At 48.7% G+C, this 17,192-nt stretch overlaps 1 protein-coding gene across 2 annotated transcripts in view; it reads right to left on the reverse strand.

Moving 5' to 3' along the window:
- The window catches only part of CCDC7 (coiled-coil domain containing 7), a 164,907-nt gene that overhangs the window by 109,985 nt on the left and 37,730 nt on the right, over positions 1 to 17,192 (reverse strand). For both annotated transcript variants that reach the window (XM_060192496.1, XM_060192497.1), the window contains exons 14-16: positions 16,185 to 16,239; positions 14,206 to 14,271; positions 12,377 to 12,577 (exon numbers count right to left, since the gene is read on the reverse strand). In XM_060192496.1, coding sequence (XP_060048479.1) covers positions 12,377 to 12,577; positions 14,206 to 14,271; positions 16,185 to 16,239 — 322 coding nt within the window. The remainder of the gene's footprint in view (positions 1 to 12,376; positions 12,578 to 14,205; positions 14,272 to 16,184; positions 16,240 to 17,192) is intronic.

Here is a 17,192-nt window from a genome sequence, read left to right on the forward strand (position 1 = left end):
GGGGTGCATAGCATAATGGTTATACCAAGAAACTCTCATGCCTGAGGCTTCAAAGTCCCAGGTTCAATCCCCTGCACCACCATAAACCAGAGCTGAGCAGTGCTCTGACACACACACACACACACACACACACCCCAAAACTGTCTTCCTTGCATACAACCCTTTCATACGCACATCAAAAGTTCTGGATGAAAATAAAACCCAGTATCTGGCTGCAGAGAAGAGAACATTAGTGATCTTTGTTCCTTCAGAACTGCTCTAGAAGTTTTCTCCAAATCCTGGAGGTGAGGCCTAAGATCCCGAGAGAACTGTGAACACATCCTCCTAAGCCTGAGATCACAATAGACACTGTTGGCCCAGACCCTGCACTCTTTCTTTCTTTCTCCCTTTCTTTTAGTTATTCAGTGGGTAGGGACAGAGAGACCTTGAGAGGGAAGGAAGAGAGAGAGAGACAGAGACAGAGAAAGACCTGCTGGGATGCATTGGATCGACCTTCTCGTGGTGCATCCCGTGAGTACCCATTCATTGGGGAAACTGACGATCCTTCCTAGCCGACTGAATCCACATGGATCCCAGTCACTTTCAAAGCCAGCAACAAGCAGCTCCTGACAGCTTTCAACCTGACGCTGTTGACTGGCTACGGAAGAAGGGCAAACGCCAGAAGAAGAAGAGACCTGCTGCCCTGTTTCACCACTTGTGAAGCTTCCCCCTGCAGGTGGGGACCAGGGGCTTGAACTCGGGGCCTTCCGCATGATAACATGTGCGCCCAACCAGGTGCGCCACTGCCTGGCCCCCGACCCTGCACTGTCTGCACAGAAACCTTTCAGATGCCATCTGTACTTGCCAGGGAGACTCGCTGGTATCAGTCACAAAAAAAGTCTGTAACTGACTCCTTCAAGCAGTCCTCAGGCAAAGAGCTTCATTAAGTCTGGCCCAGGAGAACCTGTGGAAGGCGGCCACCTGAGGACCCTGTGAAGCCCCTAGTGCATGACTACTAGTGTGAGGTAACAATTAAAGGCTTGGGGTCCAGGAGCAGTGCTTGTGCAGGTGGGGTCTCTCTCTCTCTCCTCTCTCTCTCTCTCTCTCTCTCTCTCTGGTCCTGGCATGCTGGGAAATTGTGCCGATGCAGTCACATCTGCCATGTTGTCCCCTCAGGCTACTGCTAGTTCCCGTGAGAGTTGGGACATTCTGGGAGTGCCTTTTCCGCCATGTTGTGCCCTCAGGGCACTGTCTATATCCCTGCGATATTTAGAGAGCTTTGGTTACTCCTCCCCCCTCCCATTCTCACAGAGTTATTATCCTATCCTGGAGTGCTATGGTTACTCCTCCCCCCTCCCATTCTCACAGAGTTATCATCCTATCCTGGAGTGCTATGGTTACTCCTCCCCCTTCCCATTCTAGTGAAAGCTGCTCCTATAAAAGCCCTTCTTCCGCACCTCGCTCTCTTGCCAGCGCTTCACTCCGGTGCTCAGACGCAGGAAAGGTTACTGCATGAGGCAGCCATTTTTGCTACCTCCACATGGCCCAACCTGCTTCTCTAGCACCCAACTCTGAGGTGCCAGTGCAAATAAAGATTTGTGTTCCCTCCTCGCTCTGGACCTCCTCTCTCTCTTCTCCGCGGCGCACAACAACACTGGCACCTTCTCCCTCTCCATCCCAGAGGCCTGTCAGACAAGCTTCACCTTACTGGCCTGAGTTGTGCAGTACCTGAATTGATGACTTGGGAAAAGAGAGAGAAAAAAAATCAATACAGAAAACTGAGGAGGGGTCTGGTGAGCTAGCTCTCTCATTGCTTTGTCCTGTGCATGGCCCAGGTTTGAGCCCAGCTCCTGCCTCATTGAAGGAAGCTTCCATCCTGTGCTCTCTGCTTTTCTTCAAAGGAAGGAAGAAAAGGAGGAAGGGAGGGAGGAGAGACAAGAGAAAAGAGGGGAGGAGGGGGAGAGGAGGAGGGAGAAAGGGCATTTATAAAGGATGCCACTTGGCTCTCCGGAATATGAGTAGTGAGATGCCTTTTAAGTAGCTGAGCCCTGCTGGCCCCAGACTCCAAAAGGGCATAACTGGAGTGCAGACAGTCTGATCCTTCACCCTGAAGCGTGGGGTCTTCCTGATCACAAACTCATTGGAAAAGTGCTTTGCCCAAGAGTCAAGGGTTTGAACTGCCCAGAAAAGAGAAGACAGAGCAGGACTAAGACTACTATCCATAGACACAGCTCATGTCAAGGCTGGCTCTTGGCTGACACTGGAGACCTTGAGTTGGGGGGGACGTTCCTACAACCCCCAGAACTGGTTTAAAAAGCCTCACTAGAACCAACTACCAGGCCAAGTAATGTGGTTTATGAAGAAGACCTTATTTCCTGCCGGGAGCCAGGACTACAAGCACAGTAGTCCAACTCCAGTAAAAACTCTGGGCACAGTCCCTAAAGAACTGGACATATTACACATCATTCCACTGCTGCAAGAATCAAGGCCTCCTGTGTGACCCCTGCTGGAGGAGTCATCTGGGAAGCTTATGCCCGGTTACCTCTAGATTCCTCTCCCTGTGTCCTTTCTTTTGTTTCCCGTCATTATGATAAGCCCTAACTGTGACAGTGACAATTCCTGAGGCTGTGAAGTCTCCCAGCCGTGGGAGTGGTCTCGGGGCTGACTCACATGCAAGGGCTATTCTGCACTTCATTCCCAAGGGTCTGCAGTTTATTAGATTACAGACTGGACATCAAAGTTCTAGATAACTGACCTCATAGTAGGCGTACAGTCACAAAGGGCAGATAAGCACCCATTGGTCAAGGTTAGGAAGCTGTGAAGAACTGTTGCCCGTGTCCTAAGGCATAGGCAGTAATGTCTCTCGGGAGGGGAGGGTAAATTGCTCTTCAAGCACGACGCCATGAATGCCTGCAACCCTCATCTGTCTAGTTTAAACACACACACGGGCCAGGAGGTGGTGTACCTGGTTGAGCTCTCACATCACAGTGCACAAGAACCCAGGTTCAAGCCCCTGGTCCCCACCTACAGGGGGAAAGCTTCATGAATGGTGAAGCAGGACTGCAGGCATCTTTCTGTCCCTCTCCCTTTCTCTCCCTCCCCTCTCAATTTGTCTCTGATGATTAAAAAAAAAAAGAAAAAAACCCTCCACACCCAAGAATCAGCGTGCTACTACCAAGGCCTTAAATGGAGGGCCACAGCCTCCTCAGGCCTGTCCAGCCTCAGCAGTTAGACGAAGTTCTGAGTAAACTGTCAGAACAAAGACTCACGGTGACTGCAGGGTTTGGTCATGTGGTCAGACCACTGGGCTATCCGGGACAGAAACACTACACACTTTTGTGAACGGCCCCTTCCCCCAGGAGACAGTGACAGCTGCTTAGAAGCAAACTCAAACCCTACTGTTTTCAAACGCCTACGCCCACAAGCAAGAGCTAAATCAAACGGAAATGTCTAGCATGGCCAAGCCAGTCAGAGGTGTGTGAGCGATCCCTCTACGGTGGTCTGGACTACTGTTCATACCCACCCCACCGTGAAGAAACAGTATGTTAAATACACACACACGATACAGAAGTCACTGCTGGCCCTCACGCTGACTCTACTTGCCGTCTACACCAGACTCTCAAAATGTAAACAGCTGTGACACTGCTGGTCCCAAGTGTCCCAGGTGCTTTACCAGAGCCCCTCTGTACTGGCCAAAGCCCGGAGCCCCCTTACTACCGACCAGTGGAAACTCAGTTCAAGAGATGATACACACAGCTCTCCTCGTCTCCACCAGCTCTCCTCGTCTCCACCCCTTCGCTTCAGTCCGAGGGTTCGAACCACGATCTGCCCATCAAGAGGGACCCACGGCACCTTTGAAGCCACCCTCGCCTCACCCTGCAGGTGACTGGTGGCAGAGATGTGTCGGTGTCCCTGCCGAAGTGCCCCAGAAAAGAGCCGCTCGGTCCCTTCCCCCGCAGGAGCAGAGGTCTGTCGCGCGTGGACACGTCTGGCTCAGGGAAATGCTGGAGGGCGGTCCTCAAGGAGCATAATGTTCATCTCCCTGCGCAGAGACCTCGTCAGCACACGCTGCAGAATGCAGGAAGCAGGGCTGCTCGCTCGGAGACAGGTCTGTGCCTCCCTCACCCGCTCTCCCCGGCGAGACGACACGTGGGGACAGGTGGCATCGGAGCTGCGCGTCCCCAGAGCGAGTGGAGAGCGCGGCCGAAGCAGGCGGCCTCCAAGACCACAGGTGGACGCTGTCACCTGCCCCGTCGGTGGCCTGGCAGAGCCGGCGGGCTTGGAGAGCAGTGCTCACCGAGCTGCGAGGGACGAGCCCCTGCCCTTCTGGCTGCTTCTCTTTCTGCTGACTACTAAGCCCGTTCCCCAGCCAGGAGTCCCTCACTGTTCCCCGGTGGACCGGGTGTCCCTTCTCCTCTCTCAAGCCCCTGCCATCCTGTGAAGTGCAGTGTGGTGTGAAGCAGTCCTTCCTCAGTGACCCCAGCGGTGCGCAGCCCAGGCACATCCCCAGAGAACAGCAACAGTACCTACCCTTAGTCTGCAAGGGTTCCTTCATAAAATCTCTCTCATACCAGCTTCTGTTAATATTAATGTTTCTTGTGTAATGACTATGAAATCTCTAGAGATCTCCGTAGTACACTGAATTTTCATTTACAGAAGTTTATTCTGGTAAAAAATGGAAAGAGACAACATTTTTAAAATAGTTTATTCGTTCTTGGGTCTCTATTCTTGGTAACTCTCATGATCTCCCAGTCTAAATGACCCCTCCTATCGGAAAGGGAATCCTAGATTGGGACACAGTCTTCTGGTGGTGGGAATGCTGTTTATGTATAAAAATATAAATTAAAAAAATTGGAAAAAAAAAGAAAGGGCATCCTAGTGTCTTCATATATTGCCCTCAAATTATCTTGCTCATTTATCTTCTGGCTTATTGCCTTTCTTCCCCACTGCAATGCAAACACAAGAGAAGCTCTTCTCTGTGTTATTTATCAGTTAAGTCCAATGCTCGGATCTTGGCATATGAGCACCTGGTATATGAAAGCGGCAAAAACATTTGTTGAATGAGCTTAAGAAATTGAATAGCTAATCGTCATGTAATCTATGGAGAAAAAGCAAGCTATACATCTCTTTAGTAAAGCTATTCTTGTGTGCTCAACGGCCTTTTGGGAAAATCTTGTTTTTAATGATTTAGAAATGTTCTGGGATGATATGGGGGTGGCAGTCACTGGTATGTGTGTGGAGAGAGACGAGGTGAGTGCCACGAGGCACCTGTCACAGGGAGACAAGGAACTGGGCTTGGCATCAGCGGCCGTCCTGTAGACCATGACTCCAGCCAGCGGTTTGGGGGAAAGGACAGATTTAGAAAAAAGTAGGTTGTCTGTGTTACTATTAAAAATAAAACACCAAAAAGTAGCCTACATTTTCTCTTTTAGAAAGTGTGTAAATGTCACAGTACTTAAGAGCTAACAAGGTATATCATCTGAAACACTAAATTATTTGTTTATTTATATTTATTTTCCCTTTTGTTGCCCTTGTTGTTGTATTGTAGCTATTGTTGTCATCGTTGTTGGATAGGACAGAGAGAAATGGAGAGAGGAGGGGAAGACAGAGAGGGGGAGAGAAGGATAGACACCTGCAGACCTGCTTCATTACCTGTGAAGCGACTCCCCTGCAGGTGGGGAGGAGGGAGCTCGAACCGGGATCCTTACGGTCCTTACACTTGGTGCCACCTGTGCTTAACTCGCCGCGCTACCGCCCAGCTCCCCAAAACACTAAATTATTAACATCTATTGTATTTGATACCAATTTATTCATCAGCTGGAATAAATGGCTAAATGTTGTAAAGTACAAAATAAACAAACAAAACGCACGTTACTGTGTGTCTGCTCAGGAGGGATCTCCTGACTGTGTTCCCAGCCTCTGCCTGAAGGCTTGGAAGACTTTCCCGCTGCAGTACCTCAGAAATTCTATTAGCATCTAAGACTGGGTGGAGGCTATCAGGTCTTTTAAAACGCCTTACAATGCCATTAGGATACTTCCGTAGCTCTAGAAACTAAAATCATGCAAAACTGTCATACTTACAAAAAATTCTTCAAATGGTATTTTTTTCTGAATAATTTGAGTTTTTATTCATATATTTGGTGTGATTAAATCTGATATTGTCTTCATCACAGATCTCACGTGTCCTAAGTGGAAATCCAGTTGACACAAGGTAAACCGTCAAACAAATCATTCTTATTCTGATCTTATTATTCACACCCTGAATGGAAAAGTAGCCTCCCTAAGTCCAGCCTCACAACCCCTTGCCTTATACTTTTGTTTATGACTTGAACTCATATCGAACGAATATTTTTCTATTTATTTTGCCTATTTCTAGTGTTCTGAGAACCCTCCAGACAGTGTCCCACAGGGGCTGGGCCAGTGTGCTCTCCCACCAGCTTAGCCCTGGCATTTCCTCTCTGCCCGATTAGCCCTGCACTGACACAGTGCAGGCACAGTGTGTTAGGAATCGAGTCCAGCTCAGTCCGGAGAAGCTTCTGCCCTGTCGCAGCAGTGCACATGGCATAAGGATCCCAGTTTGAGCCCCCAGCTCCCCACCTGCAGGGGAGTCGCTTCACAGGTGATGAAGCAGGTCTGCAGGTATCTGTCTTTCTCTCCCCCTCTGTCTTCCCCTCCTCTCTCCATTTCTCTCTGTCCTGTCCAACAACAATGACATCAATAACAACAATAACTACAATAATAAAAAACAAGGGCAACAAAAGGGAAATAAATGAATAAATAAATACATCAATAAAAAAGACTCTACTCCCTGTCCTTGCACTACCAGTGCTGGTGTTTGACAACTTTTATTATGTCCTTGGGAAAAACCCTGGGACAGAGGACCCATGAACACTAGGAGGTAGCACACTGGTTTCCTACATTTCTGGTTCTGGAAGAAGTTATTACGCAGCAAGAGAAAACTAACGCTGTACATTTTGTTCTGCTTTTTCTTTTTTTACCAGACAAATGTTAAGAAGTGGTGGTGGGGGGAACACTAGCAAAAGCAAAGAGAATGAAATACACAGAATCCTGAAGAAAAAGAACAGAAAGCACAGTGTGGCACTGGACTGAGAAGACAGACGCACACGGTGTTGACCGCAGTCCTGTTGACACCCAAGTCCCAGCAGCACATGAACTCATGAAGAGGATATGGGACATACACAGTAGAATATTACTCACCTATAAAAAAGGCAAGGCCCGGCCTATGCCGACAACACAAATGGAGCTGGAGGGGATCGGGTTACGAGGTAAGTCAAAAACAGGCTAACCACCAGATGAGATCACTCATATGTGGAGAATAAACCAAGTAAACAAACAGATGAAGTCAAAATAAAAAGCTACAACAGTGAGACTCTGGTGGAGAACTGAGATGGCCCAAGGCACAGGGTGGAGGGGAGGGTGCAGGCTGTCCGGTGCGCTCTGCTGGGTGGAGAATTACCGGCACTTTGCCAGTGGGCATGGGACGGTATTGCATTCTGAAGTCTTATAAACCATGATCTCTATCTCATTATCTCTAAAGCCAGCGTAGCTACATAATAAAATATACGTCTCAGGACCGAGGATGGCTTCCATGGTGGAACACATGAAGCGGCCGTGTACAAGGACCCAGGCTCGACCCCTGGGCCCCATCTGCAGGGCAGGGGGCTGCACAAGCCATGAGGCAGCACTGTTGGTCCCTCTCTCCTCTCTCACTACACTCTTATCTCCCTGTCTCTCAGCTTCTATGCAAATGAAGTAAAAGAAGGAAGAAAAGTGGTCAGATGGAATGGCGGAGTGACGTAGACCGAGCCCCAGCGATAACTCCGGGGGCGAAAATAAACGCCCGTGCGGTCCTCTGCATGTGTGCATATGAACGCGGGAGAGAGAGCGAGGAAAAGCCCCTGAGGAGCCGACTCACAGGCTGACAGGCTCGCGTGCCCTGTGCTCAACGGTACCAGGCTCGGGGGGACGAAGGTCTCCGGGACCAAACGCAAGTGTCGGCCGGGGAGGCCACGACTGGGAAGCAGATCAAGGTGGGACACGGGAGGCGCCATCTGGACGCCTCACACAACCTCACTGCTGACGGCACCGGCGGCTACCACACTGGCACCACCCTCCACACGACTGGATGCCGAGGGAACACGGCTCAGGGCTCTTCCGCCTCAGCTGGCAGGAGGCCGACGGTCAGCCACCGGGAGGGTCCCCACCTAGAAGCAGTCCTGCACCCTCGAGCAAGCCGGACCCCTAAGAACCCAGCTCCCCCGCCCCACGCAGGCAAGCAGGCCCACAGCCCCTCATCCCCACATTCCCACTGGCAAGTCAATCACACCCACGTCTGCCGGGACCCCACAGACTTCCAAACCAAGCCAGCAACAAGGGCCCCGCTGTGGGCTGCACTCCTCTGCCAGTAAGGTCTGTCGGCACCACTCTCCGCCAGGTGGCCTGTGAGACTGTCCCCCGCCAAGCCTGCCGGCCCCTCGCAGTACCCGCTGGGCCCGCAGCCCTGACCTCCTGTACCAGCAGCCTCGGCCCTTCACACCGCCCTCTACACCTCTTGGCCCACACACTGCTCAGCCCTACGCAGAACCCTCACGCCTCTGACTGTAGCCTCACACAGGCCCAGCTCACCTGTGGGCCCCGGCTGCAGCCCCTGCAGCCCCGGATCCCGCAAGCCCGCGTGGAGCTGGCCGAGTGGACAGCATACAAGCTCCCCAGGCCCGGCTCGCCCAAGCTCCTGCAGAGACAAATGCAGCAGCCGTACTCTTGTCAGGAAACACCGGCCCCACTGAGTCAGGGCTCAGCAGGCTGGTTGGCACTGCCCCCCGTGTGCCTGCTCCTCCAGCTCTTACCTGAGCCGAGTGAGGATCAGGATCCAGTGCACACAACAGAAGCCCGGTGTCCACAGTCAGTAGCCTAGCTCAGCACTCGGCAGCCACCAGCTCTAGCACAACACCGCTGCTGCTTCAGGGATGGGAGAAGCCATCTGCCCTGACCCATGCACACACAACACCGCTGCTGCTTCAGGAATGGGAGAAGCCGTCTGCCCTGATCCATGCACAACACCGCTGCTGCTTCAGGGATGGGAGAAGCCGTCTGCCCTGATCCATGCACAACACCGCTGCTGCTTCAGGGATGGGAGAAGCCGTCTACACTGATCCATGCACAACACCGCTGCTGCTTCAGGGATGGGAGAAGCCATCTGCCCTGATCCATGCACACACAACACCGCTGCTGCTTCAGGGATGGGAGAAGCCGTCTGCCCTGATCCATGCACACACAACACCGCTGCTGCTTCAGGGATGGGAGAAGCCGTCTGCCCTGATCCATGCACAACACCGCTGCTGCTTCAGGAATGGGAGAAGCCTTCTGCCCTGATCCATGCACAACACCGCTGCTGCTTCAGGAATGGGAGAAGCCGTCTACACTGATCCATGCACACACAACACCGCTGCTGCTTCAGGGATGGGAGAAGCCGTCTGCCCTGATCCATGTAAGGGACACAAAGCAGCCAACAGTGAAGAGACAGGGAGTCCGCTGAGCAATGAATCCAGACAGAATTTTGGAGTCAGGGAGCACAGATCTTGCATTATGAGGTTGTAGGTTTCATCCCTTCCTTCCTCTCTCATGGAAACAAATATATATTTTTAAATTCTTTAATATTTATTTATTCCCTTTTGTTGCCCTGGAAATAAATATTTTTAAAAAGACAAAACCATGGGCAGGTTTCCTGGTATGGCAGAACTAAGCAAGCCATGTGGGTTAGACACCCAAGGAGACTCAGGACAACGCTCACTGAAGTTACAACTATGGAGATGTACGGCTTGTCCAGCATCTGTGGAGTCAGCCTAGAGCTTCCTCAACGTGCTGAGCTGGACTTACCCTGGGGGCCGACAACTCCATCCTAGTCAGCTGCACAAGGAAGCAGCACACTGATTCTAAATGTGCATTTACATATCGTGACATGCATAGTACCCTGGACATGGAAACAACACAAGTGTCCAGTGGCCAACGCGTGGGTCAAGCAGACGCAGAGTAACTGAGTGGTGCCTCGGTCAAGAGGGGTGTCAATGGCAGAGCAAAGTGTGCACACTGTGAGGCCCCAAGCTCAAGCCCTGGGTGTCTTTCTCTCACTAAATAAGTATGCTTAAAGGAAGGGATGAAACTCTTTCACTTGAGACAACATATATGACACCAGGGGGTGTGAAAGTAAGCAAGAGAAAGACCAACTACCAGATAAGCTAATTTACACAGACAAAAGTATTCCCAAGCTAAGCTTTAAATTCAGACCACGGGGGGCAGGCAAGGGCGGGAAGGGCCAACAGATCCTGGCGCACAGGCATCTGCTCCGGGAGCTGAGGTGCAACTTCAGCACGTGGGAAAGGTGTGTGACAGTGTTCCTGAAACACACAGTGATGCGGACTGATGTCACCTCTACAACGAGAGAAAAAAAAGAAGGGGGAAAGGGAAAGGGAAAGGGAACGGAGGGGGAGGAGAAATGGAGAGTGGAGACACAGCACCCCACCACTGTGTGCGGCTCCCCGGGTGCTGTGTGTGGTCACCTGGCAGGGTGCTGCTGTGGTGTCCCTCTCTGTGTGTGTCTCTCTCTAAAAAGTGAAGCATGGAAAAAACGGCTTAGAGCAGTGGCCCTGCAGATGAGAGGCCCCAGTGCCCTAGAAAGCAGTCACGTGTCGTTTAGAGGTGGTGAAGTCACCAGCACCAGCGACTGAGTGGTATGACTGAAATGACAAAGAGCTGGCCCACATCCTCTCACCTAGTCTAAGACTCCCTCTATGTGACCTGCTATAAGTGGGGCACTTACTTTAGATTTAGGGAAATGCCTGACAGTAGGTGAGTGGGCAAGGAAGCTGTAGTGTGAACACTTTCCTGCCCTAAGAAAGAATGACATCTTGTCATCCGCTGAGTGGACAGGAGAGGAGGCAGTCATGCTACTGAAATAAACTGGAGGGGACAGATAGCATCCAGATCACCCTCTTAACCTTAAACCTGGGGGATTTAGAAACAATTGAAAAGACCGGACAAAACAGAAATGGTTCCTTCACCTGTACCTGTAGGTCTGGGGCTGCAGGGTGGGGGACACAGACAGGGGGGTGGGCCACAGTGGAAAACGGTGGTCCTGGGCGGGGCCGGGTACAGCTTTGGAGGAGAAGTGACATTCGTGCACCTGAGGCGGCACAGTCCTGGAGAAATGCCATTTCCTCAGTAAAAGGGAAAACACATCAGAAAAACTTTGTATTATTAACAGAGTGCGGGTTAAAATTCAAATAAAGATTTTTACCTTAGACGTGATGTCAGGGCCAGAAACACATGCACCTCACGCCTGACTAAGCACCACTGTGGTGCTGGGTGTTTCACTTAACATTCTTACTTGGCTCATCTTCAGCACAGAAGTCTCTTAGCTGCTTTTCACTGCATAAATGACTAGTAAAATACATACGTATATGACTCGTACTTTACAGATACATATGATGTAAAAGGACTAGCACATTTTCAGTGAAACATTGCCCCTTTATCTCATCTTAAAGCAACTCACAAAAAACACCACGATTTCTAGAATTAAATTCAGTCCAAAAGGAACCCCCCCAATACGCACACGCACGCATACGCGCGCGCGCGCACACACACACACACACACACACACACACACACGTAACTTTAGTACTCTAACTTTTCCTCATAGCACTTTTTTCATTATCTTCCCAGGAAGAAAGGGAGTGCGTCACAGTCTAAGCGATAATGCGAAAAGAAAAGACAAAAACACTGAGTCGGTTTCTTCTCTTCAAAGTATCGGCTTGTTAGTTCAGTTTTACCCTATTTGCCACTTTATCCTGTGCTGGTTGCGGCCCACTGTTTCTAATGATCTGCAGACAAGGCCAGGAAAGAATATAAAGTCACACTGAAGAAGCAAGACTCCCCACAGCTGTCCAGCTGGCCGCGTGCAGCGGCGTGGTCAGTGATCTTGCTCGCCCTCTCTTCACTCTCCACAGCTGTATCTACATCTACACACACTAAGACAGGGACGCTGGGACACTCTTCTAAAGCCTGAACGAGGGAACAAAGTCCAAGAAAGCCCCTTTCCCCGGGTCTCCCCCAGTCGTGTCAATTCACGGCCAGGCCTCGTCAGCACTTGAGTTTTCTGGCTCTCAAGTCTCGGCTGCTTCCAGGATCATTCAAAATGAACACGTGCTTAGTTCATGGATTTGTGTGTAAGGATTAACCAAGCCACAAACCCAGGAGGAAAGAGGCAGAGCTGTCTCAGCAAAAGCACACACACTTCAAGTGCAGGCGGGTAGGGAGGAGTAACGGGAAAGGTTAGCTTCCTAAGTTCAGGCCACTGTCTTTATTGCGCTCATTTTCTTACCCGTGGGGGATCGTTTGTCTTTTGTCCACCTGAATCTGTAGCTGTCAATTTTACTTCTTTCTCCAGGGATTTTTTCCTGGAATCTTGAGTTTCAGCTATTTTTTTACTAGCGTTAGTCTCCGCCGGCCTGTTCTTGGCCTCGAGCAAGTCCTTCCTTTCCTTCAGGAAATAGTCAAGCTGAATCTTAGCTCTTTCCGCTTCCTGTTTGTTAAAAAGACAGTGATCTTTGTCAGTCAGTTTCCCCTAAAGCGGTCCTGCCAGTGACACAGCTCTCAGAAATCACATGATTTTCCCTCAGCTGCCAGCAGGGTCATCCTGGGTCTCCAGCTCAGACAAGCCCGCACTCCCAGCAGCCACTGCTTTGACCTCTTCTCTTTGTGTGTGGAGGGGTGGAGGTGGGGGAGCCCATAAGCAGTGGAGCAGTGCTGCGGCTGTCTTTGTTCTCTCCCCCCCCAATCTATCTGTCGCAATAAAAAATTAATTAATTGGGGAGTCGGGCTGTAGCGCAGCAGGTTAAGCGCAGGTGGCGCAAAGCACAAGGACCGGCATAAGGATCCCAGTTCGAACCCCGGCTCCCCCCCTGCAGGGGAGTCGCTTCACAGGCGGTGAAGCAGGTCTGCAGGTGTCTACCTTTCTCTCCTCCTCTCTCCATTTCTCTCTGTCCTATCCAACAACGACAACAACAATAATAACTACAACAATAAAACAACAAGGGCAACAAAAGGGAATAAATAAAATAAAATATTTAAAAATTAATTAATTAATTAATTAATTAAAAGTCAACGGCTGCTGGGAGCAGTAGTGGCATCACGCAGACACTGAGCCCATTAATAACCCTGGTGGAGGTGCGGGGAGTCGGGGAGGGGGACGAATCAGTTCATATGGATGGAACGGAAATACACCACAACAAACGTCAGGTAGTCCATACTCTGGCTTCTCTGCAGATCGCATAAATCTTTCGCCTTTTACAAATGTTAGGTAGTTCCATTTCTTAAATTCTCATCCACATTTTACAAAGAGATGCTAAAAATCATTACTAAAGATGGCCTATCATCTCCACTGCGTTTGCTAGTGTGGCTAGTCCACTAGTATGTTATCAGCCACATGTGTGTCTGAATCATGACTTGTGTCTTCTGTCTGGGAGACCGTTATCCATTCCTTGAGAACTACAAAGGATCTTCATAAAAATATATTCAGCTATATATTCATAAAATACATTCATAAAATTTTGATTGAATAAGAAAGAGACACTGAGATGGCAGTGGGAGAGAGGGAAAGGAAAAGACAAGAGACCTGCAGACCTGCTTCTCTGCTTGTAAAGGGTCCCCCCAGAAGTAAGGAGAGCGAGCTCGAGCCCCGGTCCTTACACATGGGAATATGTGTGCTTAACCAGGCAGACCACTGCTCGGCACCCCCGACAGACTCTTCTTGCTTGGCGACGACCACTTGTCTTTCTAGCTTACTTACTGCTAGGCTTTTGTTCACTCTTGCTTTGTTTTAGATGGAGACAGAGAAGCAGAGAGCACACAAAAGAGACCACAACACCACAGCTTCCTTCCATGCGACACGGGCCAGGCTCAAACCCTGGTTCCACACATGGAAAAGCAACACACTATCTAAATAAGTTATATTACCAGACTTTAGTTTATTTTTTGGATAAGAATAATTATTACATTTTGTTGACATATTTCCACACATTAAATACATTTTGACCATGGCAAAAGAACACAATATAGAGCCCTACTTATTTACAAAATCAAATGACTCTAGTCCTTAACCGATATTTCCTTCACTTGATAACTATTTTAAAAGATAATGATGTCATTTACCTGTAAGGCCTGCTTGAGCTGCTCTTGAAGGACTCTGTTCTCATTTTCCAGAGAGCCTGCTAGTTTCTGCAAACAGGAGACGACTGTTCATGTTTGGTGTTTTCACAATTACCACTTTCCAAAGAGTCGGTGGATAGCCAAGATGGTGAATCAAACTATCATAATTCACCCATGAAATGGCAACACACCCAGACACCAGAAAACTACCGGAAATAATGAACTGAAGCTATCAATCCCATTTACAACTGATCCCTAGGAGATAAAAACACTAGAGAGTGAGTTTCACAAAGAAGAGGAAGGAATTTATAGTGAAAGCTACAGGACACAATTAAAAGAAATAGAGAATGAAAACAAAGACATGGGAAAACGCTGATTGCTCACAGACTGAAAAAATAAATACTGCCAAGATACCCATCCTGTCAAAAGCAATCTATAGATTCAATACAATCCATATCAAAATCCCAATGATAATGTTCAAGGAAGTTGAACAACTTATTTAAAAATGTGTGTGGAATCAGAAAAAAAAAAAATAGCCAAAGTATTCCTGGAAGGAAAAAAAAGGTGTGGTACTGGGATAAAAATGGATTTAGGGGCCAATGGAAGAGAACCCAGAGCCCAGATACAAGCCTTCCTGGATATAATAGCCACAGGCTACATGGCAAAGATGCCGAAACCATGACATGCACGGAGGGTCAGTGCAGCAAATGGTGCCGGGGAAGCTGGACAGGCCCGCGCTGAGCAAGATACCAGACCAGCGCTCAACACCACGCCGTGAAGTCAGTGCAGCATGTATCTGGCTGCGAGAAGGAAACTACCGGAAACATGGGAAAACGCTGCACTAAGCTGCGAAACAAGCACTACTGAGAAGGCGCCTGGAGCTCTCATGCAGCTGCAGCTGCAAGAAACCAACACTACGTATCTGTGCCTTTCATAGTACCCTGTCAACCTATGTATCTGTGCCTTTCACAGTACCCTGTCAAGCAGAACTAGCGTTCTCTTCTCAAATTTGTTATGCGATTCTTTTTTTTTCTTTTTTGCCTCCAGGGTTACTGCCAGGGCTCAGTGCCTACACCACGAGTCCACTGCTCCTGGAGGCCACCTCCTCCCCTTTGTTACCCTGGTTGTTTTACTATTGTTGTGGCTATTATTATCATTGTTATTGCTGTCGTTGTTGTTGGACAGGACAGAGAGAAATGGAGAGAGGAGGGGAAGACAGAGAGGGGGAGAGAAAGACAGACACCTGCAGACCTGCTTCACCGCCTGTGAAGTGACTCCCCTGCAGGTGGGGAGCCGGGGGCTCGAGCCGGGACCCTTATGCCGGTCCCTGCGCTTCGCACCACATGCGCTACCGCCCGACCCGTTATTTGATTTTAAAACATTCATGTGCAGACAGCAACATGTATTAAAACAGTAGTTTACAATTTCTGTAGAAGTTTTTATTTGAATCCTCCAATCTTAACATTTTTTTAAAAAAAATACAGAAACTACTATATATTTTAGGGATGGCAAATAAATTAAATGTGCCTAAGGAAGTGCCCCTGTTTCAACTCCTGTGATGATATTCTTTCTCCCATGATGCCATCTATAAAGTCAACTTTGGCAACTTCATGGCCTTGACAGCAAATATGCACACATTTACGTTTTCTTTCTGAAAGCTGCTAACAAAAACAAGTCAACCGGTGGTCCGGGAGGTGGTGCAGTGACAGGGTTTTGGACTCCTAAGCATGAGGTCCCAGGTTCGATCCCCGGCAGCACGTGTGCCAGAGTGATGTCTGGTTCTTTCTCTCTCCTATCTTTCTCATAAATAAATAAATTTTTTTTAAAAAGTCAACCAGCAAGAACAAAAAGTGTCAGGAAGAAAGTACACTACACATATTTCACCTCCACACACCTCTACTCACAAGTCCACTCATGCTGTCTATACAGAAAGTTAACAGAGTGTCAGTCAGACTTAGATGTACAGAGAGAGTGCATGCTACCTGCATCTGAAGTAGATCTTCTTTGGTTTTAGATTCTTTGCTTAGAAACTTCTTCCTATAATTAGAAATGTTTGTAAATAACACGTGAACTTTAAAATGCATGACTGTTCTCTCTAGGAGTAAACTATTGCAGAGAAATAAAATCATTCAAAACATATGTACATACATATATGTGCTTAATGTCAAATTAAACTCTATGTAAGCTAAATGATGACTGAATAACACTTATCAAGCTCAGTTCTCGTCAGCCCGATCATCACAGGAAAGCACAGGGCGACCTGAGGATGTTAATAATCCATCAGTCATTTTTAATTAATTGCTGAGTCAAAGATGCAAAATATTTAGTGAGTTTCTCATTAGCATGTGACCAAGCAAATTGAAAAATGCAAAACTCATTTTACATTATTAAAGACAACATTCAAGGCCAGGGAGGGGCTTGGCGGCCAAGCACAGACGCGCATGTGTGAGGCCCAAGTTCCATCACCAGCAGGCGCCACACAAGACGGAAGGCTCTGTGGGATCTTTATCTTTCTTCGTGAATAAATCTTTTTTACATAAAATAAGGTATCCACCTACTTAGTAAAGTCACTTCATAATATCTGCAACCATTAAAAATGTAACTGTAGCAGGGGTAGATAGCATATGGACTGTGCAGAGACTCATGCTTGAGGCTCCAAGGCTCCAGGTTCAATCCCCCTCACCACCATAATCATAAGCAGTACTCTGATTTAAAATAAATATATAAAGGAGAACTGGCAGGACTAGGTAGTTAACATACAAATTATAAATTATTAACCAAACCATCAAGAAAATAATTCCTCTTTCCCAAAAGTAATTCAGGAAATTCTGTTGGTTGACTCTCCCACATCGTGTGCTCTCTCTCTTCCCCTGACCCACTTTTACTTGTTTCCTGGCCTGCTCATAAAGCAGCATGTCTGGGGTCAGCCCAACAGCCCGCCCAGGTACAGCACCTGGACCACCCGCCACGCACGCCACCCGATTTGGGCC

The sequence above is a fragment of the Erinaceus europaeus genome, chromosome 6, assembly GCF_950295315.1.
Source record: "Erinaceus europaeus chromosome 6, mEriEur2.1, whole genome shotgun sequence".
NCBI classification, from domain to species: domain Eukaryota; kingdom Metazoa; phylum Chordata; class Mammalia; order Eulipotyphla; family Erinaceidae; genus Erinaceus; species Erinaceus europaeus.